The sequence below is a fragment of the Palaemon carinicauda genome, chromosome 4 (genome assembly GCF_036898095.1).
Source record: "Palaemon carinicauda isolate YSFRI2023 chromosome 4, ASM3689809v2, whole genome shotgun sequence".
Taxonomy (NCBI): Eukaryota; Metazoa; Arthropoda; class Malacostraca; order Decapoda; family Palaemonidae; genus Palaemon; species Palaemon carinicauda.
In genome coordinates, this window is record NC_090728.1 from 74,409,716 (window position 1) to 74,437,275 (window position 27,560).

At 39.3% G+C, this 27,560-nt stretch overlaps 1 protein-coding gene across 1 annotated transcript in view; it reads right to left on the reverse strand.

The window, feature by feature from the left end:
* Nucleotides 1-27,560, reverse strand: part of kz (putative ATP-dependent RNA helicase kurz) — a 232,445-nt gene that overhangs the window by 109,548 nt on the left and 95,337 nt on the right. The window contains exon 6 of the mRNA XM_068371772.1: nt 10,666-10,884. Coding sequence (XP_068227873.1) covers nt 10,666-10,884 — 219 coding nt within the window. The remainder of the gene's footprint in view (nt 1-10,665; nt 10,885-27,560) is intronic.

The following is a 27,560-nucleotide window of genomic DNA, read 5'->3' on the forward strand; positions in this document are numbered from 1 at the left end:
TTTTAATTGCGTTTTTTTTGTACTGTTTGTGAATGGTGTCGGTGTCGGGTTTGTGAGGGTTATTTTGAGTATTGGCGACGGTGTCCGTGGTCACACATATATTTACAGAATATTTTGTTTATGAAGATTTAGGTTTGGTGATTTGTTTGTCTGTCTTTAGTATTAAGGTTTCGTGAATGACATTATTTTGGTTTTTTGAATATTTTAAGTGATTGTTATAGTTAGTAAGAAATATATAGTTTTAAGGATATGTTTTGTTTTGTTTTGTCCTTATGTCTAAGAGTCTGGTTTTAGATAACGTAAGGGGAAAGTTTGTTTTGTTGAGACAATTGTCTGTAGGTGTGATTCAGGGTGTGGGGCTTGTTTTTTAAACATCTCAACAGGGTTAAAGAAGAAGAAGCATAGATCCATCAAAAAGAGAGATGGATATGTTATCACAACAGAAGATGAAGAAAGCCAACGTTGGATGGAACACTTGTGAGGTTATGAATAGGAGATATGAGGGGAATAACTTGATATACCTGAAGCTGATGAAGACCTTGATATACCCATGAATGAATTCGGTGTTTTTGAAGTCAAACCTATCCTCAAAACACTTAAGATATGGAAAGCCTCTGGATACGATGGAATAACTGACAAGATGATACTGGGCGAAATGAAGTGACTCCCAAACTACTTACAAGGTTATTTTGTAGAATGTGGCATGATAAGGCAGAACCTAATGAATGGGAGTTAGGAGTATTGGTAAAAATACCAAACAAGGAGAGCTGACTGATTACAATAATTACAGAGGTATAACACTTACGTTAGTTGTTATAAAAATATATATGTTTATTCTAAGGAGACTGGAGAGAAAGATTGAAGAAAAGCTAAGAGATGAACAAGCAGGATTTAGAAAACGTAGAAGTTGCACTGACCAAATTTTCATTTTGAGACGTTGAACAGCAATGCATAAAATATAGAAATCCTCTTTTGATGGCATTTGTGGACTATAAAAAAGCCTTTGATAGTGTGCACCAGTCAATTTTGAGGAGAATCCTACATTATTATGGAATTCCTCTTAAAATATGTGAATTTGATTAAGTCTCTTCATGAGCATAGCGAGTACAAAGTTAATGTTAGTGGAGTCTTATCAAATGCATTTCCAGTGAACAGCAGAGTAGTCCAAGGGAATGTGTTGTTACCTATATTGTTTATTCTCCTCATGGATTTTGTAATGCATAGAACGGTTGGAGATGGTGGAGAAGGATTGGACTTGATTGGTGATGGGAAAGTAGCAGACCTAAAGTATACTGATGATGCTGTCCTTGTTATCAGAACACCAAAGGATTTGCAATGATTGCTTACCAGAATGCATAAAATATCACATGAGGTTGGGCTCAAGATAAATAAAAGACAGACAGATATGATGAGAATGGAGTATGCAATGGAAGATGAAATATCATTAGAATGAGAAAAAATTAATGAGGTAGAATCATTTAAGTATTTAGGAACTATGGTCTCCAATACAGGGTCTTTAGAATTGGAGTTTCGTGAAAGATTGAAAAAAACAAATTAGACAATGGCTAGGTAAGTAAACTTGGAAATCAAATAATCTGAAATTACAAATAAAAATCAGACTATATATCAGTTTATGAGATCGGTGTTACTCTATGGACAAGAGTCATGGTATGACAATGAAACAATCTCCAATAGATTTAGTAGATTTGAGGGCAACCTGAGAAAGATATTGGGAGTTAAACGGCAGGACAGGATTAGAAATGAAACTACTAGAGAGATTACTCGAGTGCCATATGTGGATGAGATCATGATGAGGGGTAGATTGAGATGGTTTGGGCATGCTCTTCACACTCCTCAAGAGAGATTAGTTCACCAAATGTTTAGCTGGGCCCCACAAGGCACTAGAAGAGTTGGAAGACCCAGGCCTACATGGCTGAGGACTATGAAGCGCAAAGTAGGAGATGATGAATGGAGAAGTATTGAATTATAAGCTCAAGATAGAGACGACTGGCGAAATCTAACCGAGGCCCTTCGCATCAGTTGGCTTAGGAGGAGATGATGATGATAAATAATTTAAAAAAGCCATACATTACCATTGGCATGCCTTAAAATCTTGAAAAAATGTAATTTTGGATTTAAAATTTGATATTGTTGGAGCAACTTTTTCTAATTCTGTTTACTCTGGAATTAATTTACATACATATATTATAATATAGTAATGCCTCACAACACAAGACTAATTAGTTCTGGAGTGGCTTTCATAAAGTGATTTTTTTTGTATTGTGAGTCACATTTTACATGTAAATCGCTTAATTCGTTCCAAACCCTACAAAAAACCACATTAAATCTTATAATAAATCTACAGTATAGCCACAATGAAATACTGTACAACCAAATACATTTGAACCATTCAATATACCTAAACTAACTGTTAATACGGTTTCATTGTAATTTATTCCATGGCAATGTAACCTAGGATTCCAACTACTTTTTCTTATAGGAAAAATTACGCTCCCTTCGAAAATAACACTCGTTCCCGTCGCAAATTAATAGTTTCAGAAATATATATACATCTATATCCTCCGATAACGGGGGACCCCCAGTGGGAACTCGGGGTTTTGGGTGGGGAAAACATACTGGGGAACCGATATATAACCGTAAATCAGTCCTTTTCTTCTCTATACATTTCCTTCTTGTATTTATTATAACCGTAGGAAAATACAAAACAGTATAACTGGATATATTTGGGAGGAGCCGTTTCAAAGGTTATTTCTTGTAGTAATACAGTAACCAGTGCTGCCAACGCCTGATGTAGTTTAAATGTTAGCATTCCATACCTGATGTAGATCAAATGTTAGCATTCCTTGCTAACATTAGCACCCATTTGTACGTTCGTCCGTTCGCACCAGTTTCCGACCTGCGCATATATAACCCCCCTGCGCAGGAGTTTCTCTCCCAAATTACTCTTTTTATTACCGTATTATTTTCTCATTTTATATTCCCATTCAATATTATTTATCATACATTCCATTTTACCTTCCTATATTGGGTTTATTTGTTTGGTTATTTCCTTTCCCATTTGTACGTACGTTCGTTTCATCAGTTTCCGACCTGCGCATATATCCCCCCCCCTGCGCAGGAGTTTCCTCTCCCCAATTACTCTTTTTATTACCGTGTTATTTTCTCATTTTTTATTCCCATTCAATATTATTTATCATTCATTCCATTTTACCTTCCTATATTGGGTTTATTTGTTTGGTTATTTCTTTCTCTCTTCCTGGTTGCACATAAATACTTACTCTGGACTATTTTTTTTATCCAGTTAATTCTCGGTATGATCATCTCATTTTATATTCCCATTCAATATTATTTACCGTTCATTCCATGTTACCTTCCTATATTGTTTTTATTTATTTTTGTTAGTTATTTCTTTTTCTCTCCTCTGTGTCTTATAAATCCTTTCTCTGGTCTAGTTTCCGTATTTAGTTCATTCATGTTTACCCGCTAGAGTTCTTTGTTTTTCCCTTAACCAATCACCACCTTAGGCCTATGCAGATATCTCCCTACCCCCCCACTTCCTTTATCCCTATTAGCGGTTTTTCATAGCCTTTGTTCCAATGCCTTTCCCGTTGTAACCTTTGAGCTGGTGAGGTGTTCATTACAAGTGCGGTTTCTTTTGTCGTATATTTCGATGGAGCAAGTTATAGAGTCGTTCTGTTTTATCTTATAGGCAAGTCATTCACCTGTTTTATTGCTATTCTGAATCCATCATTCGTAAAACTAAGAAGAAACGCCGTTGTGGTTATACCTTTACTGCCTATAAAGGTACTTTTTTGGACAATAGTCATCTACCCCCATGGAAGATAATATTATGTGCCATCCACTTTTGGCATAAACATTCGGACCATGAGACCCTCATGGATGGTATCGACATATCTTCGAAAACTAGTGTCGATTGGAGAAGTTTCTGTTCCCAGGTTACCGAATACTTCGACGTTTTCTTCATAAAAGTAAGTCATTCCTCAATAGCCATTATACGTGTTTTGTGACCGGGGTACTTCTAGGCAAGGTTAGGTGGGTTTGTTAGGTTCTGTGGTCTTTCTGTACTATTTATATATTGTGTAACAGTTATATGGAAAAATTATTTAATATTCGAATGGAAATATTTATCATTTCTGTCACTAGTAATGTCATCGTGTCGTTGGTAGTTCTGTGTTCCATTCGTCACCGTTGGTAGTACTGTGAAACAAAGTAAGTCATTCCCCCATGCTTATTATATGAGTTTGGTGACCGGGGTACTTCTAGGCAAGGTTAGGTGGGTTTGTTAGGTTCTGTGGCCTTTTGGTACTTTCTACTTATTGTTTAATAGTTATATGGAAAAATTATTTAGTTTACGTATGGAAATATTTAGCATTTCTATCTCTAGAAATGTCATCGTGTCGTTGGTAACACTGTGTACCATTCGTCAACGTTGGTAGTTCTGTCAACCATTGGTAACGTTGCTAATGTTATCGTCCCCTTCATCTGTTGTTTAAATATTTTAACTTAGTATATACAGTGAACCCTCGTTTATCGCGGTAGATAGGTTCCAGTCGCGGCCGCGATAGGTGAAAATCCGCGAAGTAGTGACACCATATTTACCTATTTATTCAACATGTATATTCAGACTTTTAAAACCTTCCCTTGTACGTAGTACTGTTAACAAACTACCCTTTAATGTACAGAACACTTAATGCATGTATTACAGTACCCTAAACTAAAACAGGCACAAATATTAAAGGTGATTTTATATCATGCATTTCCTAAACATGCTAAAAAGCACGATAAAAAATGGCAACCAATGTTTTGTTTACATTTATCTCTGATCATAATGTAGAAACAAACTGGAGGTAGAGCTTTGCTTATTACCCAGACATATTTCCCATACTTTTCCCTTAGAACTACATCACATCTTCCTACTTTAGATATATATATATATATATATATATATATATGTGTGTGTGTGTGTGTGTATATATATATATATTTATATGTATACACATATACATACCTACATATATACATAAATACATGCATACATATATATATATATTACTGTATATATATGGGTTATGGAAAAAATCCGCGAAGTGGTGAATCCGCGATGGTCGAACCGCGAAGTAGCGAGGGTTCACTGTATGTCAACAGTGTTAATATTTATATGGTTCATTTGTATTGTATTTCATTGTGGGATTTCGCACAGGAAATATATGATTTCCTATAGTAGATATCGTGATTTAACTGGTTTTCTCATTCATTTCATCCGTAATAACATCAACCAATTCGTCAACTTATAACTAACCGAATTGGTTGATCTGTTTGTTTGCGATTGAAATGATCATCAAAATCGGTTAAATCACGTTATTTGCTATAGGAAATCATATATTTCTTGTGCGAAATCACACCATGGAATAATATACAAAATTACCGTTAATACCTGTAAATTAAGTAGTTATTAGAACAATGTAATAATAAATGGAAAATAATATAATACATACAGTACAATACTGTACATATACAAAATATACAGTGCCATATGTACTGTAATATTATAGTTACCCCTACTATAGACTGCAGCTACATTTTCTATTGTGCAATGCCATTTTCTTCAATATTTTATAATGGGTTACTATTTTATTCTCAGCCTGGCTGGCAAATCTCTTTTCTTAACATGAAACATTTTTTGCAATGTCAGTCATAGAAATATTTTCATCTCGTTTTGCAGTGTGAAAATTCCATAAGGAGATTCTTTCATGAAGAGAGGTATGGATGTACATACATTGAACATTGTACTACAAATGTAATAAAATTTGTATTTTCACAGCTATATAAACCAGAGTTTTTTATATGGGTTACTCCTAATCATGTTTTCTATAACCGGCCAATCAAAGAAAACTGGTTCTATTGCACCATGCTTCGTTGCTAGGCAACCATAGCGTATGCAGGAAGAGGACACTTGCCCGCATCACCTCCTTACAACACTCACCTGATCAAAAACTTGTGGGGTGATTGAGGTGGGAACTTTGATAAATGACTCAGATTTGTATAGCAAGGAAAAATAAAAATTGTATCAAATTTGTAGTTTATTCCAATGCGGATACAAACTTCTGAGTCATTTATATAGGAGTCACCCTTAGGAGGAACAAACTCTCCATGAAGTTGAAGAGGTATACCATTCCTCTCTGATAGATACAATTACTATAAGTAATAGCAAGAGATCAAAGTGAATCATTAGTAAACAATGTAGCCATCTCGTAAAGGGTGAAGTGATATGACATCAAGTGTTACATAATAAAAATAAAATTTCAGTATATCATCAAATACCAAATAACTTCAAAGCATTCTTACTTGCATTAGGTGGAATAGAGAGCTTCAAGTCCAATCAAGATCACCCTCCGCCTTATTGTCCATTATACCATTTTAATGCAGAGAATGAATGATGCCCGAGATAAGAACAATTACGTGTCCGGTGAGAGCTGATAGTTAAATTATTTGATGTGCTGAAACCACAATACCTGCAGAGAGGATGTCTAAAGACATGAACGTGCCATCTACAAGATAATGGTGCATAAAGGTGGTTTGTCTCTCCCATCCCCAGCTTTAAGGACTTGTACTACCGAGTAGTTTTGTGGAACGCTAAGGTTGCAGCAAGCCCACATATATCATGTGCTCGAGGGGGGGCCCGTGGCAATGCTTTCCCTCAGGATGCATAGGCTATCATGATAGTTTCTCTTAATTAGAAAAAAGTGTTTATGAATACTCTATTTGGTTCCTATCAGAAATCTCGCACTGCTCTTACAGGACAGAGTAGCTTGTTATCCTGGTCATCACAAACCTTTTTGAGAGATAAGATCATGAACGAGTCAAATCTAAGATAATACCTAACCTGATTCTTGGTTTTGTTCACTAAACCAGAAAAGGGTAAATGTGGCAGGTCCACTGATGCTAAGTGATCGAAGTGGGGTCTCCGGCAAAACTTCCCCTGGGGGTAGTGAGTTTTCTTGTTAGATCTTGACCAAGATGAAGAACTTCACTTCTGATCTGTAAATGCAATATTGGGAGGGATACATAGTATCCCTGAACAAAGGGATCAAAACACTATTCATCAATGGACTTCTTGACAGACAAAATCATGAAAAAGTACACCTGAAATTCACCGGAATCTGTTCTCATTATCAAATTGAGAATAAGGTATACCCGAAAATTTAGTAATTTATGAATTGGGTTTCCAGGTAATAAGACCCTGGCAGCTGACTTATTCTCCTTGGCTGGCAATATAGTAAAGCTGAAGGAAAAATTAGAATCAGATCCCTGACTTCTGCCTTCCTGTCTCAGACTGTGATGATAATCTTAGGAGATATAAACCCCTCCTTCTCATACCTCGATAGGAAGAGGGTGTTGTTCTCCTTGGAGGTGGCATCAATGACCTAAATGTCAGGATGCCAGATAACTGATAATCAATCAATCAATCAATCAATCAATCTCCTTGAAGACAGATCTGAGCTCTAAAAACCTCGGTAACAAAGGCGTCGAGAGTTCTACATGGGAGGAGAGTTCTAGCTATCTCAACTTGCCTCAAGATCAAGAAATAGATCTAAACTTCCGTTTCTCAAAATCATCAAACAGCCTGTATTCAAGGAGAAGCAGTCTTGGAAAAGCTTCAAACTCTTGAACAACCCCAAGCATTAACGGTTCTATTTGACCTAAATAGTCCTTGTTCTGTTGACTAAATTTTCCCAGGGGAGATGTCAATTAGACTCCTATTGAGACATGTCAAGCAAGTAAAATTACTGAGACCTAGTCTGCAGACTTGCAGCACTCTTTATTCGTTCCGGAGGTCTTCTCGGGTTTACCGTGAGACGTGCCAGTATCAAGGACCTTTATCTTATAGATGAGAATTTCTGGTGTCCATCTTGGATCTCATAGTCTTATACTTTGGAGTCAAGAGAGGTCGTAGGAGTCCAGACTTCCTCCTGGATACTGAAAGGCATCAACCATTACTCATAGGTAGTGATGACTGCTCTTCACTCAGTGATAACTTAATCTGCGAGGGTGGACATCTGGTCTAGGCCTACTCATATATCTCCCTTGTCAGGAAGCCTGACAGGAGTAAAAGCATATCTTTTAGCTATGAATGTCTTTTATCAAGGATTGACTTCTCTTTTATCTTTCTCGGAGAGGCTTCCTAGACTCTAGAATCAGAAAGGAAGTACCTAAGTACCTAAGGTGGACAGGAAAGATGCACACGGCATAAGCCCAGTCTGAGACAAGAGCAAAGATTCTGGTAAAGATCTGAGAGGCTGTTGACAGGCTGAAGCAAAGCCCCCTGAATGGAAAGATCCTATCTCAAAAGGGAAACCTTTGGTACTTCCTTGAGGTAGGAAGGACAAGGCCCTGAAAGTAAGCATCCTTCAGGTCTATTTTATGGTCAGGAAGAAGTCATTCTTCCCAAAAGCCTGAAGAATGGTGGCTGGGGTCTCCGTTCTGTATCTTGTCTGGAGAACAGAGTCAAATGGGATAGGTCTATGACGGGTCTTCAACTCCCTCAGCTTTTCTACTACAAATAGATTGCTGAGGAAGTCATTTAAAACCTCTTCCACAGCTCACTGGGTCAGCATCTTAGATACTTCCTCTAGTAAGAAAAGGTCTTTTACTCAATCTCATATCACACTGTTAAACTGTCAAAATCTGAGTTAGAGGAGGTGGACAATCCATGAATAGGACGTAGTACCCTGAGAGTAGAACCTCTACCATCTAGAAATTGGCCTCGAATGACTGCCACCTGAGCCAATGGATTTGCAGGCATCCCCCCCCCCCCTGGTGTTAACTTGGGGAATATGCCCTCCCTAGTGGGGAGCCTCTGTAACTGCAACCTCTACGACCAGAGGGGTGATCTCTACAGTCAAAGGTGGGTCTGGGGGTTTGTCTCCCAGGTTGTTAGAACTCAGAGGGAGGAAGTAGCCAACTATGCTCGGGGGCCTGCTTAAAAGCAGATTTTTGTTGGGGTTGTTGAGGGGCTGGTATCCTAGGTGGTGCTGCTCTCCTCATCAAGAGTAACTTGTCCAAATCTCTTTGCTTTCTCTAGGGCCATGGCCAAATCTGAAGGAAGGGAAAAAAATGATGGAGAACCCACAAAATCTGAGTTCATGAGACATAACACGTCCCTCAGGGATAATAGTTTTGAACATTGGCTAATACTGCATCGCGTCTCTTAAGGATGCAGTTAAAACAAAGGAAGACAGTTTGGCACATCCAAAATTATATGGCGTTGGCCCAACACCGTGAATGATCTTCAAATTGTTTCAGGGTGAATTTGTCCCTGAGATTCTCAGTTACAGCAAAGATTGAAACCACTCGAGAGCCATAGGGAAGATCTGATGGTACCAGGTTAGCAATGTCCGCATCAATAAAGAGTGGGATCAGAAACGAGCCAGAGTGTACATGAAATCTCTGGTGAGAAGGCTAAGGAAGGCAACTTTAAGGACCTAATACCCTTTAAAGCATTTTCTGCTACCAAGACTTGTGTATTAAACAAGTCAGAATGTCCCTAGTTGATTAGCGAGCACCATATCGAACCTATGCCGAGGATTTCAAAGTCTGTTGTTAGAATAGCTCATGACTTTAGGGTTATGTGAAATAGCTTGTTGGTGGTTATCAACCAAGGAGTCTTTATGATAGGCTGAAGATGGAGACGTAACGCTACCGTAGGGGTTCCATTTGCATATAACTCTGAGAAGTAGATGCATGATCTGAGCATGCATAATCATTTGGCAAGAAAGCATAGCTATCACCTGGAGGAATACCATCAAAATTGTCATCTTAACAATTACATTATGGACGTTGTCCACTGTGCCAAGGACCTAGAAGGGCTCCGAACTCGAAGGAGGAGGGTGGGAAATAACTTTCGACACAGAAACAAGTTTGGGTTCCTTACCATTTCTGGAAGAAGACTAGGAAAGAGAACTATCTCTCATACCTTGTTTGTGTCGAAAACAATATCTCTCCCAATGAGAGGACAGGCACTCCCTCCAGTACTCACACGGGGATTGCATAGAACACCTCTTGCCATGGCATGAGAGGCAAACAGGATACGGGTCGGTGTCAACCAAGCACATGAAGGTGCTCAGTGGCACCCATCACAGCTGGGGCACGAATGCATTACGCAAGAAGAACTAGCCATAATGCCACACACCTTACTCACAAAACAATTAAAGCAATGTTAGTAACAATGATAAAGAAAAAACACACTGTGCTAAGCAATATAAGGGTAACACATGGATATAAAATTGTGATCGTATAGCACCACCTTCCAGCGGCGTTGCCTAGAAACCTTTTATGATGTAATCAACCCATTCTATCTTTTTATTGTCTGGTCATGGAAAATGAAACTGGGAGTAACATTTAAATGACGCAGATTTGTATCCACATAGGAGTAAAAATAAATTTCTTTGAATACAAAGTCTTGATTTATAAAAATTTCATCTTCAGCATGGTCCTTGTTTTCACTATCAACAATTAAGTTTGCCTGAAAATATTTTGCAACTAAAATCACAATCAGTTGTGGCTTTGTATTAGAAAAATTATTTTGTTTAAAAAATATATATATAAAAATATGATTAAACTAACCTTTAAGAGAGGTGGTTTTGGATCCTTGAAAAGTCTTAAATTTTCAGTGAAATCTTCAATCCTCAATGTTGCCGACATTATCACAAGCTTCAGGGGTCTTTTCTTTTTAAGTCTTATTGGAATAATTCGAGAAAGTATACCTATCAGAATATCAGAAAATATACTTCTCTCATGTGCTTCATCAATAATAATGACCGAATACTTCTTCAGTGTTGGATCCTGCAAAAAAATAAGCATTCTTGTTAAATTATCTGAAAATAATAGGTAAAATAAATAACCTCTATTGGTCAAACAAATAATAAACACTAAAAATTCTTGGAACTTTTGAATCTTTAAAACAATTTGAATTTTTCCTAGCTATACAAACACGGAGTAATTTAAATAGGTTAATTCTAGTTAAATTTTCAATACCACAACAATAAGAAAAGAAAAAGGGTTTTGTTGCATTATGATTGTTAATCTAATAACCCCACAGCTGGGTAGTGTTATGTATGGTTACCAGTAAGCTTCATTCTATTCTGGTTAGTGTTATGTATGGTTACCAGTAAGCTTCATTCTATTCTGGTGAAAATTGTGGAATGGTTGAAGAGGGACCTTAGCTTGAATTACTCAGGTTTGTATAGCTAGGACTCTGTACATGTTTTTTTAAAATTTGTAGTTTATTCCTACGCTGATACAAACTTTATAATCAGTTAAATGGGAGTCTTCCTTAAGTGTGGGAAGTTTCCATTAAGAGGTATTCATTTTCATTTAAACAGTTACAAGTATGTGTAAGTATGAGCAAAGGTCAAAAGTGGATACATAAAGACTGTCCAACCGGCTCGTAAGTCAGGGATGTAGAGTCAAATTCCTCAAGTAGAGTATGTATGTACACACACACATACGCGCAGGCACACACACACACACACACATATATATATATATATATATATATATATATATATATATATATATATACATATATATGTATATACATATTTACATATATATATATATATATATAATATATATATATATTCTATACCTGAAGAATTGGACTCCACATCACTTACTCGTTACAACATGGTGGGCCTGTCTACATGTATATATATATATATATATATATATATATATATATATATATATATATATATATATATACTGTATATATATATATATATATATATATATATATATATATATATATATATATACTGTATATATATATATATTCATATACAGTATAGATATATTGATATAAGATATAGATAGATATATGACAAAGATAAACATATATAAATAAATATATATATATATATATATATATATATAATATATATATATAATATAATATATATATATATATATATATATATATATATATATAATATATATATATATAATATATATATATATATATATATATATATATATATATAGATAGATAATAAATAATAAATAAATAAAAATCAATATAAATACATACATATATATAAATGTATATATATACATATATACATATATATATATATATATATATATATATATATATATAGATAGATAGATAGATAGATAGATATGTATGTAGAGAGATATTTAGACATAGATAGATAGATAGGTAGATACGTAGGTAGGTAGGTAGAACGATATTTAGATAGATATATAGATAAGATAGGTAAGTAGATAGATAGATAGATAGATATATACGTAGGTAAGTAGGTAGAAAGATATTTAGATAGACAGATAGATAGGTAGGTAGGTATTTAGATAGATGGATAGATAATTAGATAGATAGGTATTTAAGTAGAAATATATTTAGATAGATAGATGGATATATAGATAGGTAGATAGATAGATATCGATAGATAGGTAGGTAGAAAGATATCATAGATAGATAGTTAGATATATAGATTTTATAGGTAGTAGGTTGGCCAGATACTACCACTAGAGAGGTATTGGATCCTTTGACTGGCCAGACAGTAATGCATTGGATCCCTCTCTCTGGTCACGGCTTATTTTTTCTTTGCTTACACTTACACAGAATAGTTTGGCCTATTCTTTACATATTCTCGTCTTTCCTCATACACCTGACAACAATGAGATACTTAACATTTCTTCACCCAAGGGGTTAATTACTGTACTGCAATTTGTTCAGTGTACTTTCCTCTTGGTAAGGGTAGAAGAGACTCTCTAGCTGTGGTAAGCAACTCTTCTAGGAGAAGGACACTCCAAAATTAAACCACTGTTCTCTAGTCTTGGGTAGTGCCATAGCCTCTGTACCATGGTCTTCCACTGTCTTGGGTTGGAGTTCTCTTGCTTGAGGGTACACTCAGGCACACTATTCTATCTTATTTTTTTTTTCTTCCTCTTGTTTTCTTTTGAAATGGTGTGTTGGGCAGGCTTAATCGAAGGGCCATGGATGCCTGGTGGTTTATCAAGAGGTTGTCTTTTCCTTTTTCTGATTATTTTTCTTCTTCAAACCATCCTTACTGTCCTCACTTCAGTTGAAGGGGCTATCCTGGAGGGTATTTAGCCTTGCATGGTGTATCGGCTCCTCCATGTTGACCAGTTTTTCCGACTTTTTACTATAGTCTATGGGTTTCATCAATCACTTTATTTATGATTCTGTACATATTGTTTTTGTTATAATTCTTGTTGATCTAGTTTTTAAGTATGTCTCTTTTTTATTACTATTAATTCTTATGCTGTCTGGAGACATTGACTAGTACGTCCTAGATTTCGTCAATTTCGTCTTCTGTATTGCAATATTCGTGGTCTTCATACAAATATTCAAGACCTTACAGTTGCGTCCAGACAGTATGATATTCTTTTGTGCTCATAAACTTTGGTTTCTAACATGAGGCACTCATCTGAGCTCCTTATAACTGGTTTTAAGAAGCCATGTTGACACATGATGCCATCCCTAAGGCCAGGGGAATGGCAGTGTATATTAGGACTGAGTACCCTGCTTCTCATAAGTCTTGCTATGAATGTGGATGTCATGAGATTCAGGTAATGAAAGTTTGCGGCAGGCATAACTTTTATTTGTGTTCCATCTACTGGAATCCAGACATGGATGATTCTATCTTCGATTGTCTTCTTACCATGATGGCTACGATACAAGAAGAAGATAGAAAGGCTTCTTTTGTCTTTGTTGGTGATTTTAATGCTCACCATAGGGAGTGGTTAAGTTCTATCTCTCCTACCGATCGCCATGGCTTAAGAGCTTTAGTCTTTGTCTCTGAATCAGGCTGTGAGCAAATCATAAGTGAAGCTACTCACAGGTCCGGTAATTGTTTGGACCTCGTATACACTGACTCCCCCGCCGTTATAACCAGTAAGGTTGGTTCTCCAGTCGGGACATCTGATCATGCCTTGATTTCGTTATTCGTAAAGACTGAAAAGCCTTTCCCTGATGTATCATACTCTTGTAAAATTTATATGAAATCCCAAACAGACTGGAATGCAATTTTGAATGATCTTTTGTGCTTGAATTGGTCCCAATTATAAAGTAGTGTTTATCATCTTATCCCTTTGAATGAGAATCGAGTGAACATAATCGATAGGCGTATCCCTTCTCATGTGCTAAGGTAACGAGTGAAGGACAAACCGTGGTTCAATGATGATTGTAGACGTGCTTATTTGGAGAAGCAGGAGGTCTATCATCTTTGGAAGGGTAACAGATCAGATTTGACCTGGAATAACTATACTCAGCTTAGAGCTTTTGCACAGGGAGTTTAAGCTTCAACTGAAAAGGAATACAATTTAACCATAAAAGAAACACTTTCTGGTACAACTCAGGAGCATAAATGGTAGTCTACCCTTAAATCTGCACTCTTTGGTGTAGATGCAACAGTTTCTCCTCTACTTAAACAAGATGGCTCAGTCACTCACTGTCCAAAGGAAAAGGCAACCCTTTCGGCTGATGTTTTTGACAGTAAACAATGTAATGAAAAACTTGAACTTCCTCATTTCTGTTTTCCTGAGGAAGTGTAGACCCAAATGTTTTTTTTCCTTTGTTTTTTATAAAGACTGCTGATTTCTTAGCTTCAAAGTTATCTGTTATTTTGCGCAAGTTAGCAAGAGGAGGAGCTTTTAGCACTTATTGGAGGATTGGTAATGTTACTCCACTATGTAAATGTGTTTGTGGTAGCTCAAGTCCCACTGATTACCGCCCAATTTCCATAACTCCCATATCTAAATTTTTCTAACGTCTTCTGGAAAAACGTCTTAATAGGTTTGCTGGAGGTAATCATCTATTCCCTGGTTTGTAATTTGGTTTTCGTAAAGGCCTTGGCGCATGTGATGCCCTTCTTACAATCTCCAATGCTGTACAGAGATCCCTTGATTGTGGTCAGGAAGTTCGTATGATTATCCTTGATTTTAGTGCTGCCTTTGACCACGTTAATCATGAGGCCTTTGTTTCCAAACTCAAACAGTTGGGAGTGGGTGGGTCATTTCTTAGTATTATTATTGATTTTTTAAGGAATAGATCTCAAAGAGTTGTTGTTGATGGGCACCATAGTGGGTATAGGAATGTGATATCTGGTGCTACACAGGGTAGTGTTCTTGGGCCATTACTTTTCATACTATATACACATGACATGTGGTTTGGCCTAGAAAACAAGCTTGTTGCATATGCAGATGATGCTACTCTCTTTGCATCAATTCCATCCCCTGAATGTAGATACGTGTTCCTGAATCACTTAATAGATCTGGCTAAAATTAGTGCATGGTGCAAATTATGGGGTAAGAAGTTGAATCCTAACAAAACTCAAAGTATGGATGTAAGTAGGTCAAGGACAGTGGCTCCTCAACATCCGGATCTCAGTATTGATAATGTTTCTTTAACATTGTATGACTCTTTTAAAATTTTAGGTGTGATTCTCGACAGCAAATATACCTTTGAGAAACACAATAGGTCTGTATCTTCTACCATTACTCAAAAAATTGGCTTATTGAGAAAGTCTTTAAATATTTTCGGTGATAAACCTATTCTGAAAAAGTGTTTTAATTCTTTCATTCTACCTTGTTTTAAGTATTGTTCTCCTGTCTGGTCTTCAGCTGCTGATTCTCATCTTAATTTGTTGGACAAAAACTTGGGGTCTATTAAATTTCTTATTCCTGATCTAGATATTAATCTTTGGCACCGTCGTTCAATTAGTTCATTATGCATGTTGCATAAGATTTTTCATAATTCTGACCATCCTTTATATTCAGATCTTCCTGGACAATTCCATCCTGTTCGTAATACTAGGCAGGAAGTTATTTCTAATAGCCAGGCCTTCTCCATCATGACCCTCAATACTACTCAGTATTCTAGAAGTTTTATTCCAGCTGTGACCAAGTTGTGGAGCGGTCTTCCTAATGGGGTAGTTGAATCAGTAGAACTTCAAAAGTTCAAAGTTGCAGCAAATGTTTTTTTGTTGAACAGGCGGACATAAGTCTTTTTATAGTTTATATAAAATTAATATCAAAATCAAACCATTGTTCTCTAGTCTTGGGTAGTGCCATAGCCTCTGTACCATGGTCTTCCACTGTCTTGGGTTAGAGTTCTCTTGCTTGAGGGTACACTTGGGCACGCTATTCTATCTAATTTCTTTTCTCCTTTATTTGTTAAAGTTTTATAGTTTATATAGGAAATATTTATTTCACTGTTGTTACTCTCCTTAAAATATTTTATTTTTCCTTGTTTCCTTTCCTTGCTGGGCTGTGTTCCCCATTGGAGCCACCTGGGCTTATAGCGTCCTGCTTTTCCAACTGGGGTTGTGGCTTAGCAAGTAATAATAGTATTAATAATATATTTGTTTTGACATTGTTACTGTTTTTAGAATGATTTATTGTTAATTTGTTCTCATTTATGTCTTTCTTTCCTTTCCTCACTGGGCTATTTTTCCCTATTGGAGCCCTTGGGCTTATAGCATCTTGCTTTTTCAACTAGGTTGTAGCTGGGCTAGTAATATATATATATATATATATATATATATATATATATATATATATATATATATATATATATATATATATATATATATATATATATATATATATATACACATATATATATACATATATACATATATACATATAATATATATATATATATATATATATACATATATAATATATATATATATATATATATATATATATATATATATATATATATATATATATAAAATAAAGAGGAGGACGAAGAGTCTGGACAACATCTCGGATATTTATTGATGCCAGATTCTTCATCCTCCTCTTTATTTTATCTCTGAAGCTCGCCAGGAGCAATAACCTACCTCAATATATATATACATACTTACATATATATATATATATATATATATATATATATATATATATATATATATATATATATATATATATTATACAGTATATGTATATATATATATATATATATATATATATATATATATATATATATATATATACACATATATATATAGTGTGTGTGTGTGTTTTGTGTTGTCAATGGTACCAGTAGATTGGGTTTGTGCATGTATTGTACCACTATATAAGGGTAAGGGAGATGTGCATGAGTGTTGTAATTCAAGAGGTATTAGTTTGTTAAGCGTAGATGGAAAAGTGTATGGTAGAGTAATGATTAATAGGATCAAGGATAAAACAGAGAATGCAATCTTAGAAGTACAGGGTGGTTTTAGAAGAGGTAGGGGTTGTATGAATCAGATTTTTACAGTTAGGCAGATATGCGAGAAATATTTAGCAAAAGGTAAGGAGGTGTATGTTGCGTTTATGGATCTGGAGAAAGCGTATGATAGAGTTGATAGGGAAGCAATGTGGAATGTGATGAGGTTATATGGAGTTGGTGGAAGGTTGTTGCAAGCAGTGAAAAGTTTCTACAAAGGTAGTAAAGCATGTGTTAGGATAGGAAATGAAGTGAGTGATTGGTTTCCGGTGAGAGTGGGCTGAGAAAGGGATGTGTGATGTCACCGTGGTTGTTTAACTTGTATGTTGATGGAGTGGTGAGAGAGGTGAATGCTCGAGTGCTTGGACGAGGATTAAAACTGGTAGACGAGAATGACCATGAATGGGAGTTAAATCAGTTGTTGTTTGCGGATGATACTGTACTGGTTGCAGACACAGAAGAGAAGCTTGGCCGATTAGTGACAGAATTTGGAAGTGTGTGTGAGAGAAGGAAGTTGAGAGTTAATGTGGGTAAGAGTAAGGTTATGAGATGCACAAGAGGGGAAGGTGGTGCAAGGTTGAATGTCATGTTGAATGGAGAGTTACTTGAGGAGGTGGATCAGTTTAAGTACTTGGGGTCTGTTGTTGCAGCAAATGGTGGAGTGGAAGCAGATGTACGTCAGAGAGTGAATGAAGGTTGCAAAGTGTTGGGGGCAGTTATGGGAGCAGTAAAAAATAGAGGGTTGGGCATGAATGTAAAGAGAGTTCTATATGCGAAAGTGATTGTACCAACTGTGATGTATGGATCAGAGTTGTGGGGAATGAAAGTGATGGAGAGACAGAAATTGAATGTCTTTGAGATGAAGTGTCTAAGGAGTATGGCTGGTGTATCTCGAGCAGATAGGGTTAGGAACGAAGTGGTGAGAGTGAGAACGAGTGTAAGAAATGAGTTAGCAGCTAGAGTGGATATGAATGTGTTGAGGTGGTTTGGCCATGTTGAGAGAATGGAAAATGGCTGTCTGCTAAAGAAGGTGATGAATGCAAGAGTTGATGGGAGAAGTACAAGAGGAAGGCCAAGGTTTGGGTGGATGGATGGAGTGAAGGAAGCTCTGGGTGATAGGAGTATAGATGTGAGAGAGGCAAGAGAGCGTGCTAAAAATAGGAATGAATGGCGAGCGATTGTGACGCAGTTCCGGTAGGCCCTGCTGCTTCCTCCGATGCCTTAGATGACCGCGGAGGTAGCAGCATTAGGGGATTCAGCATTATGAAGCTTCATCTGTGGTGGATAACAGGGGAGAGTGGGCTGTGGCACTCTAGCAGTACCAGCTGAACTCGGTTGAGTCCCTTGTTAGGCTGGAAGGAAAGTAGAGAGTAGAGGTCCCCTTTTTGTTTTTGTTTCATTTGTTGATGTCGGCTACCCCCCCAAAATTGGGGGAAGTGCCTTGGTATATGTATGTATATACAGTGAACCCTCGTTTATCGTGGTAGATAGGTTCCAGACCCGACCGCGATAGGTGAAAATCCGCGAAGTATTGACACCATATTTACCTATTTATTTAACATGTATATTCAGACTTTTAAAACCTTCCCTTGTATGTAGTACTGTTAACAAACTACCCTTTAATGTACAGAACACTCAATGCATGTACTACAGTACCCTAAACTAAAACAGGCACAAATATTAAAGGCGATTTTATATCATGCGTTTCCTAAACACGCCAAAAAGCAACCAATGTTTTGTTTACATTTATCTCTGATCATAATGAAGAAACAAACGCATTTACTGTACACATCTGTGTATACTGTAGGTTAGTTTTTGCATCGATTATATTGATTATTCAGTACAGTATGTTGATTTTGTTATTACCAATGTTTTACTTCATTTTTCTTAGGACTTCCAAATGAAATGTTTTTCTTTATGACGCCACCTGAAACGACGGCGTCATAAAGTACGCTCAGTAAACAACCACGCTCAGTAAACAAAGAAGGCATTTAACGTGCATGATGAAAGTGATAAATAATGATATTTACAGTAAAAGCTTTTAGAAAATATGTTATTACAAATACTGTATTATTTACCGTATCTATATAAAATCATACAGTACATACTGTACGTAGCAAAGCAGGAAAACAATTTTCGAGAGAGAGAGAGAGAGAGAGAGAGAGAGAGAGAGAGAGAGAGAGAGAGAGAGAGAGAGAGAGAGAGAGAGAGAGAGAGAGAGATTGTTTTACGTACGTAAATGTAAATTTTAAACAAGAAAAATATGATAGGTTACAACATGTATACTCTTCAGACTTTTAAAACCTTCCCTTTAACTTAATGCATACAGTACTAAACTAAAACGGGCACAAATATTAAAATGTTAGAATATTAAAGTAAAAATGAAGATTGTTACTGTACTCACCACGAAAGAATTTCAAGAAAAACTTGAATGATGATGGCGATGAATTTGCTGCACAGTAGAAATGATGACGATGAAGCTGATGATGTCTTCTACTGTGAAGCCAATGATAGTACAGTATTTTACGTCTCTTCAGACGGAGGTGTCTTTTCCTGGGACACCTCTTCAACTTCTTCCTGAGACACTTCTTCAATTTGTTCCGAGGGCATTGTGATCGGAAGTTGCTGCCGCTGCTTCTTTTTTCGCAAGAGCATCCTGTAGGGAGTCATGTGTTCATCGATCTTGTTGCAGAATTGTATAGAACGAACCATATCCTCGTCCCAGTCTTGCGACATTTCTTTCACCTCCTTCGCAAGCTTGCAGAGCTTGGCAAGCCGTTCTAATGTTAAGCCCGTTTCTTCGACATTTTCTTGGATCTCTTCCTGTGTTTCACTGTCTTCTTCACTGGCCGATTTCGTCAGGTCTTCGAGGTCTGCGGCCGCGTAACTTCTACTGTCTTTTAACATATCGAGAAGCGTCACCTTCTCAGCAATCATCATCATCTTTCGGTGGTGTTTAGGCTCACTACCAGCCTTAGTAGAAGCAGAACGCTTGGGAGGCATTGTACAGTAGGGTTTAACAGAAAGTTCAACAAAAAGTTCAACTTAAAACAGTCACGCACATCACAGATTAAAGTTCACAATAACTTAACAACGTCTACACAGCGATACGGCGGGAGAGAAAGTGTCCGCGAAAAGATGCTGGAAGTTGGAGATGCGGGCAAAACACCAATCACAGGCTAGATAACAAAACTTGAGTTCTGATTCGTCATCTATCAGCACTTGAACCAATCACAACCCGTCTTATATGCTACGTAGGTTACCAATTCAAAGTACAAGATACCCTGCGTACAGTATACTGTACAGTAATAATAATAATAATGAATAATGATACTGTAATAATAATAATAATAATAATAACAATAATAATGATAATAATAATAATAACAATAATAATTTTAACAACAACAACAATAATAATAATAATAATAATAATAGCTTTACGTACGCTATTTTACACTTTTGTTGTAGGATGTGTGTGTGTCTCTCTCTCTCTCTCTCTCTCTCTCTCTCTCTCTCTCTCTCTTTCTCTCTCTCTCTCTCTCTCTCTCTCTCTCTCTCTCTCGTACGCTTATTCGAAATGTGATTTTTGCAACAAAGAATATCATTGGATGCAGTACTACGTACGTATACATACAAAAGATTCATGGAAAAGAAGCACATCCATTACATTTGTAGTACAGTAGTAGCCAACAGCAGCCTTATACCATTCTAATATGGTATGACTGCATCTGATTTGCGTTTCATGTTCGATTTAATTTTACTACGTACTGTATACAGTACTGAATTATCGTATGATCACATTCTCTTTTCGTGTTTTATTTCTTTCTGTGCTGAATTATATGTCATATGTAATGCAATGAACAATCAGTAAGAGCAGATATTACTAATTACAGTATTAATGGAATTACAGGTAACGAAATATCGTATTTGGGGTCTTCAGATATCGCGATATTTTCGAAATTTCCGGAAAATCCGCGATATGTATATATATATGGGTTATGAAAAAAAACCCGCGAAGTGGTGAATCCGCGATGGTCGAACCGCGAAGTAGCGAGGGTTCACTGTATGTATGTATGTATGTATGTATGTATATATATATATATATATATATATATATATATATATATATATATATATATATATATATATATATATATATATATATAACGGATTTTGAGCGAAGCGAAAAATCTATTTTCGGGTGAGATAGCCATGGCGTCCTGATGGAAGGTTCCTTTTTGGTAGCTTCCTTGGGTATATAACTACTAGATATTCCCAGAGAATTTAACCACAGGTTATCACAGAATTCTAACTTCTGGAGTGAGTATCCTAAAGGTTTCCCTTTTAAGACATCGTATATCAACAAGGGACGCATGTATTGACGCGCCACATAGCTATCTGCACCCCACATAGAGTTAACACTTCGATGTGTAGGGGCGGAGAATAGCTGGGGAGCCGTTCCACAGCTAATCTCGTCCGTGGCTACTTTTGGTACTCGAGACGTAAACAAACGGGCGCCATTGCTAAATGACGTCACGTCCGTCCTCATCCTGAAGCCAGTTGCTTGCCGATCACCATGATACAGCAGGACAGGGTGGGACCTGAAAAACTTGACGAAGTAGCAGGGAGGGTCCATCAGGACGCCATGGCTATCTCACCCAAAAATAGATTTTTTGCTTCGCTCAAAATCCGTTTTTTGGGCTCAAGCCATGGCGTCCTGATGGAAGAATACCAGAGAATCAATGTATCGTGGTAGATTTTCCCCTTGTAGTGTAAGTGCCGAGGGCTTTGAACAGGATAGCATAGTAATCTCAATAGAGGAACCGTAGGGAAGAAAACTTCCTGCCCCCCTGGCAGTGAAGTCCCAACGGACCATGCTGAAGATCAAAGTGGTCATCGAAGGGCTACCCACCTTGCTGGGAGAACATGAAGAACTCGAAGACAAGACTGAATGGTTGATATTCATATAGGAACATTCACAATAGCAGACAAGTGGTGGTTAGGCACTGTATGTGAAGTGAGAGAATCGTTTGGTCTCGAAGGCATGATGTAAGTAAGTATTCAGGTAGGAATATTACATTGCAGAGGTGAGTATATAATAAGGATTGAATCCTTATTAATCTTCATCATATATAAGAGGAAGGGGATAATAAAACTATGACAGTCATGTATTTCATAGCATAAGTAGGAGCGGATTGAGACGCACAAGTAATAAAATAGAAATTTTATTTCACAATTGCAGAATATGGTAATTAAATGCAATAAATATGTAAAGGTAATTTACAATAAATTATAATGTACATAGTAATGAAAGACTTGCTCTTGAATCTGAAAGAGAATTTCAAATTATTAGTAGGCACTTGTTCCAGAGGAACATCAGTCTTTAAAAGGAAAACACATCATGCTCTAGGCATGCGGCACTCATGTGACGACTATGACATTTCACCTGGGAGAAGAACAGTTTATGGAAAAACACTAAGTGTCTTTGAAATCACTACGTATCACGCGAGGGTCAACATAGGCACCCGAGGAGTTAGAGTCCCAAGTAACTCACTGTTCTATGCAGAGTTAGGTGCAGGTTTCATAACACTACCTGCGGCTACCACAAAATGTTTGACTTCATGCACTTGTTTCGCATAATGTTTGAAGAAAACACGCGAGGATTTCCAGCCTGTGAAACTCTTAAGGCTTTCGAAGTCCATACTCTGAAAGAAATTCAGAGACGATGCAACTTTTCTAGGATCGTGACCTGCGGGTGTACTGTCAGGATCCGCTCTGCGAATGAAGTAGGTGATTTTCGCTCTTAGTTGTTTCAGTGACAGGTCGCTGCCCGATGTTTCTCCTTTGAAGAGTTGGCCTCCACCAAAGTCAGAAGTTCTACGAAGATAGACCTTGAGGCTCTCTACTGGACATAGAGAGGCATCTTCTTTCAGGGGGCAGATTCTCCAAGGGCCCCATCTTTTGGTGGGTAGTTCGTTTTTGGCGAGAAACGTCGGATCCGGGAAGAGGGTAAGGTCTCCTGAGTCTGTAAACAGAATGTAACCCTCGTCCCTTGATAATGCCACTATTTCACTGACTCGGGCTCCTGAGGCAAGAGCAAAAAGAAAAATAACCTTTTGAGTAAGATCCTTGAGAGGGCACGAATCATTATCCAAGTTGGAGGCAAAATGGAGCACCTTGTCCAGGGACCAGGAGATCGGTTTCGTTGGGGGTGCTGGGCGTAGACGAGCGCATGCCTTTGGCAGTTTATTGAAGATGTCGCTGGACAGATCAATCTGGAAGGCGTACATTAGTGGTCTAGTCAAGGCCGATTTGCAAGTAGAAATCGTGTTGGCTGCCAAGCCTTGTCCATGAAGGTGAATGAAGAAGGACATGCAAAAATCGATGGTGATTTCCGTAGGATTTTTTGCCTTGACGAATGAGACCCATTTTCTCCAGGATGATTCGTATTGCCGTCGTGTGGATTCGGTCTTGTATTCCTCGAGGAAGTCTAGACTCTTCTTCGATATCCCAAACCTTTTCTTCACGGCTAGGGAGAGAAAATCATGAGATGAAGGTCCCTGACTTTCAATGATGAAGCAAAGACAGTCGACTTCTGTACTTGCTGGGAGAGAACTGGGCCCGGGAGAGGGATCAGCGTGGGTTGTAGCTCCAGGACTAGGGGGTACCAGTTGCTCCGGGGCCACTTGGGAGCATCTAGGGCTGCTGTTCCTTTGAAGGTTCTCAATTTGGAGAGGACTTTCAGCAGAAGGTTGGTGGGAGGGAACAGGTAGATCCTGGACCATCTGTTCCAATCCAGTGACATGGCATCCACTGCTTCTGCCTTGGGGTCCTCGTACGGGGCCACATATCGAGGAAGTTGATTGTTGTCGCTCGTTGCGAAGAGATCGATCTGAAGTTCTGGGACTTGGTGAGAGATGAAGGAGAAGGATCTTGCGTCTAGAGACCATTCCGACTCTATCGGGCTTGTTCGAGATAGAGCGTCCGCCGTCACGTTGCGGAATCCTTGTAGGTGAACTGCAGACAGGTGCCATTTCTTCTTCTCTGCCAGACGGAAGATTGTCAGAAGCACCTGATTTATCTGGGACGATCTTGAGCCTTGGCGATTGAGACATCGAACTACCACCGAGTTGTCTAGGGTTAGACGAATATGGATCGAGGGAGGCGGGGAGAGTTTCTTCAGAGTTAGAAGGACCGCCATGGCCTCCAAGATGTTGATGTGAAACGTCTTGAATAGGGGAGACCATGTTCCTTGAACCTTTCTTTGGTGGGAGTGACCTCCCCAACCCTCCAGCGAAGCGTCCGTGTGGATGTTGAGTGATGGAGGTGGGTGTTGAAGAGGGATGGACCTTTTCAGGGCCTTTGCTTCCGACCACGGCTTTAGGAGTAACCGAAGTCTGTTTGTGAGCCGTCTCTTGAGGTCTCTTCGAGCGATGGATGCGGAACGTCTCCAGACTCCCGCTGCATCCTTTAGCTGTGCACGGAGCACCGGGTTTGTCACCGAGGCGAACTGTAGAGAGCCTAGAACTCGTTCCTGCTGACGTCTTGAGCTCCGTTTGGATTTCAGCAGTCTCTTGACAGACCCTGCTATTTCCTTCCTTTTCTTCTGGGGGACGGAAAGGCGGTGTGACTGAAGATTCCACTGGATTCCCAACCATTGGAACTTCTGAGCTGGAGAGAGGCGAGATTTCTTTGCGTTTATCTTGAATCCCAGGTGCTCTAGAAACTGGGTGACTTTGTTGCAGGATCTTATACAGTCCTCGGGCGATGAAGCCCAGACCAGCCAGTCGTCGAGGTAGGCCATCACCTGGACGTCGCGGAGACTAAGCTGTTGAACGATGGCGTCTGCCAGCTTTGTGAAGATCCGAGGGGCCACGTTGAGGCCGAAGGGCATGGCCCTGAAGGCGTAGCTTTTCCTTTGGAGTCGAAATCCTAGGTAGGAGGAAGCGTGGTGGTTCATTGGAACGTGCCAGTAGGCATCCGCCAGGTCTATGGAGACCGTATAGGAACCCTGAGGCAGAAGGGTCCTTATCTGTTGGAGAGTCAGCATCTTGAACTTGTCGTTCCCTATGAACTTGTTGAGGGGGGATAAGTCTAGAATGACTCTGAGTTTGTCGGAGTCCTTCTTGGGAACGCAAAACAGTCTCCCTTGGAACCTGGTTGACTTTACCCTCCTTATCACCTTCTTGTTCAAGAGATCTAGTACATATTCTTCCAGAAGGGGGGTTGATCGTTGGAAGAACTGTTGGAAGGTTGGGGGTGGTTGAATCCAACTCCATCCTAGACCCTTCTTGACGATGCTGTGTGCCCAGGGATCGAAGGTCCAACAATCCTGGAATTGGCGGAGTCTTCCTCCCACCGGAAGCACTTCATTGCTTCTGGTGTCCCGAGGGTTTACTGCCTCGGCCGCTAGCTCCCTTTCCTCCTCTGCCTCTGGAGGGGCGGCGAGATGCGTCTCTGCCTGCACCCCTGTTTGAGCCTCTACCTTTGGGACGAAAGGTAGTCGACTGTTGCTCAAAAGCAGGGGTGAAAACCGGTAACTGTGACAAGACCGGTTGAGTGACCAGCTGAAAGGTCTGTTGTGGCTGAGCAGCCACTTGGGGAGTAGCGGGTCCCGGAAACTGCCGTCTCTGTTGACGTTGCTGGGGTTTCGGCTTGGAGGATTTCCTCTTAGGCTGAGGGCCATCGTCCTGAGAGGATTTCCTCTTCTTTGACATGCCCCACTTGTGGAGAAGGTTCCTGTTCTCCGTGGCGGCCTTGTCAGTGATCTCTTTCACAAGGGAGGAGGGAAAGAGGTGCTTGCCCCAGATGTTGGAGGAAATCATCCTCCGGGGTTCGTGTTTCACTGTGGCACTTGAGAACACGAATTCACGACAGGCTCTACGAGCCTTCGTGAAGCTATACAGGTCCTTTACTACGGTCGCCAAGTGCGTTTTGGCGAGAACCATGTAGTAATCAGGGACCCTGGTGTCACCTGCCATGAGGTCAAGCTGTACCTGGAGGGACATGGATGCGGCGAGCCTTTCCTTCGTGTCTTGTTCCCGACGAAGGAGATGGTCATAAGTTTTGGGAGGTCTTCGTTAAACTGACGTCCAGCTACGTCAGGTTCTATTTTCCCTACCACGAATGTGTGCTGGACATCTTTCCAGTGTCAAACATCGGAGGGAGTAGTCAGAGAGAAGGGTCTGCACTCCTCCAGTGCAGGGCAAGGTTTTCCTTCTTCCACTGCCTTATGTACCGCAGCGAAGGCCTTTTCCAGGAATGGGAAGGTCGCATCATCTGGTGCGACGTAGGTAGGGTGCTTCTTGCTGAGCGCCGGAAGTGCTGAGCAAGTAAAGTCCCTACTCTTCACAGTCTTGGCCAGCATAGCCTGGGCCTTCGGGAGATCGAACACAATCACCTCCTTCGGTTCGGTCTCTTCTTTAGAGGCAGGTTCTGAACGAAGTCGGACGTAACAGTCCGGGTAAGCCTCAAAGTTTAGGAAGAATTCCACTTCTTCCATCATGATTGAGCCGATCTTCTCGCTAATGAAGATCTTGCCTGTCGTTATTGGCATGTGCTCAGCATACCTCCAGGGGTTGGTATCTGAGCATGCTGGAAGGTCTTTAACCGAAATCCTTTTCGGTTGTTTAGAACCTCCCATGTTGGTCCTGATGTACTCGTGCGTCTCACGAAGCTTCTTATCCATAAGAGCTTCGAGCATGCGGAAGATCTCCTGGGCGCTGGCTGGGTTGGGGTCCGGGGTAGCGGAGGTGGACGGGAGTGATACGTCCGTCAGCGTGGGAGTCGGTGTGGGGGCGGAAGGTGGAGCGACCTCCTGCTCCGACTCAGGGTATTCCACCTGGTCTTCCTCATAGTCTAGTTCTTCGCCCATGAGGTTTCTCTCCGTATCCTCCGACACCTCCGACATACGATCTGCGTTGTCGGCATCCAGGCGGCACTCGTGCATGGATTGGGCCACGACGACATCAGGTTCCACCGTTATCTGGACGGTGGGGATCTGATCCTTGGGGACCACAGAGTCTGGGGATGCCTTCGGGAAAAGCAAGGCCCACAAGTCTTCGGTGGCAAGGTATGGTCCAGTGGCGTTCTTCTGGAAGCCACGCACCCATTTGCGTAGCTTCTCTCTAGAAGCGTCCCTGATCTCCGCTGAGGGAGGGTTGTTGAACGCCTCGACCAGGCAATCCTTGCAGACTGTACAGTTCTGCGGGTCCCAAAACTTCAGATCGCCTTTCTTGTTGGCGCAAGGGGCGTG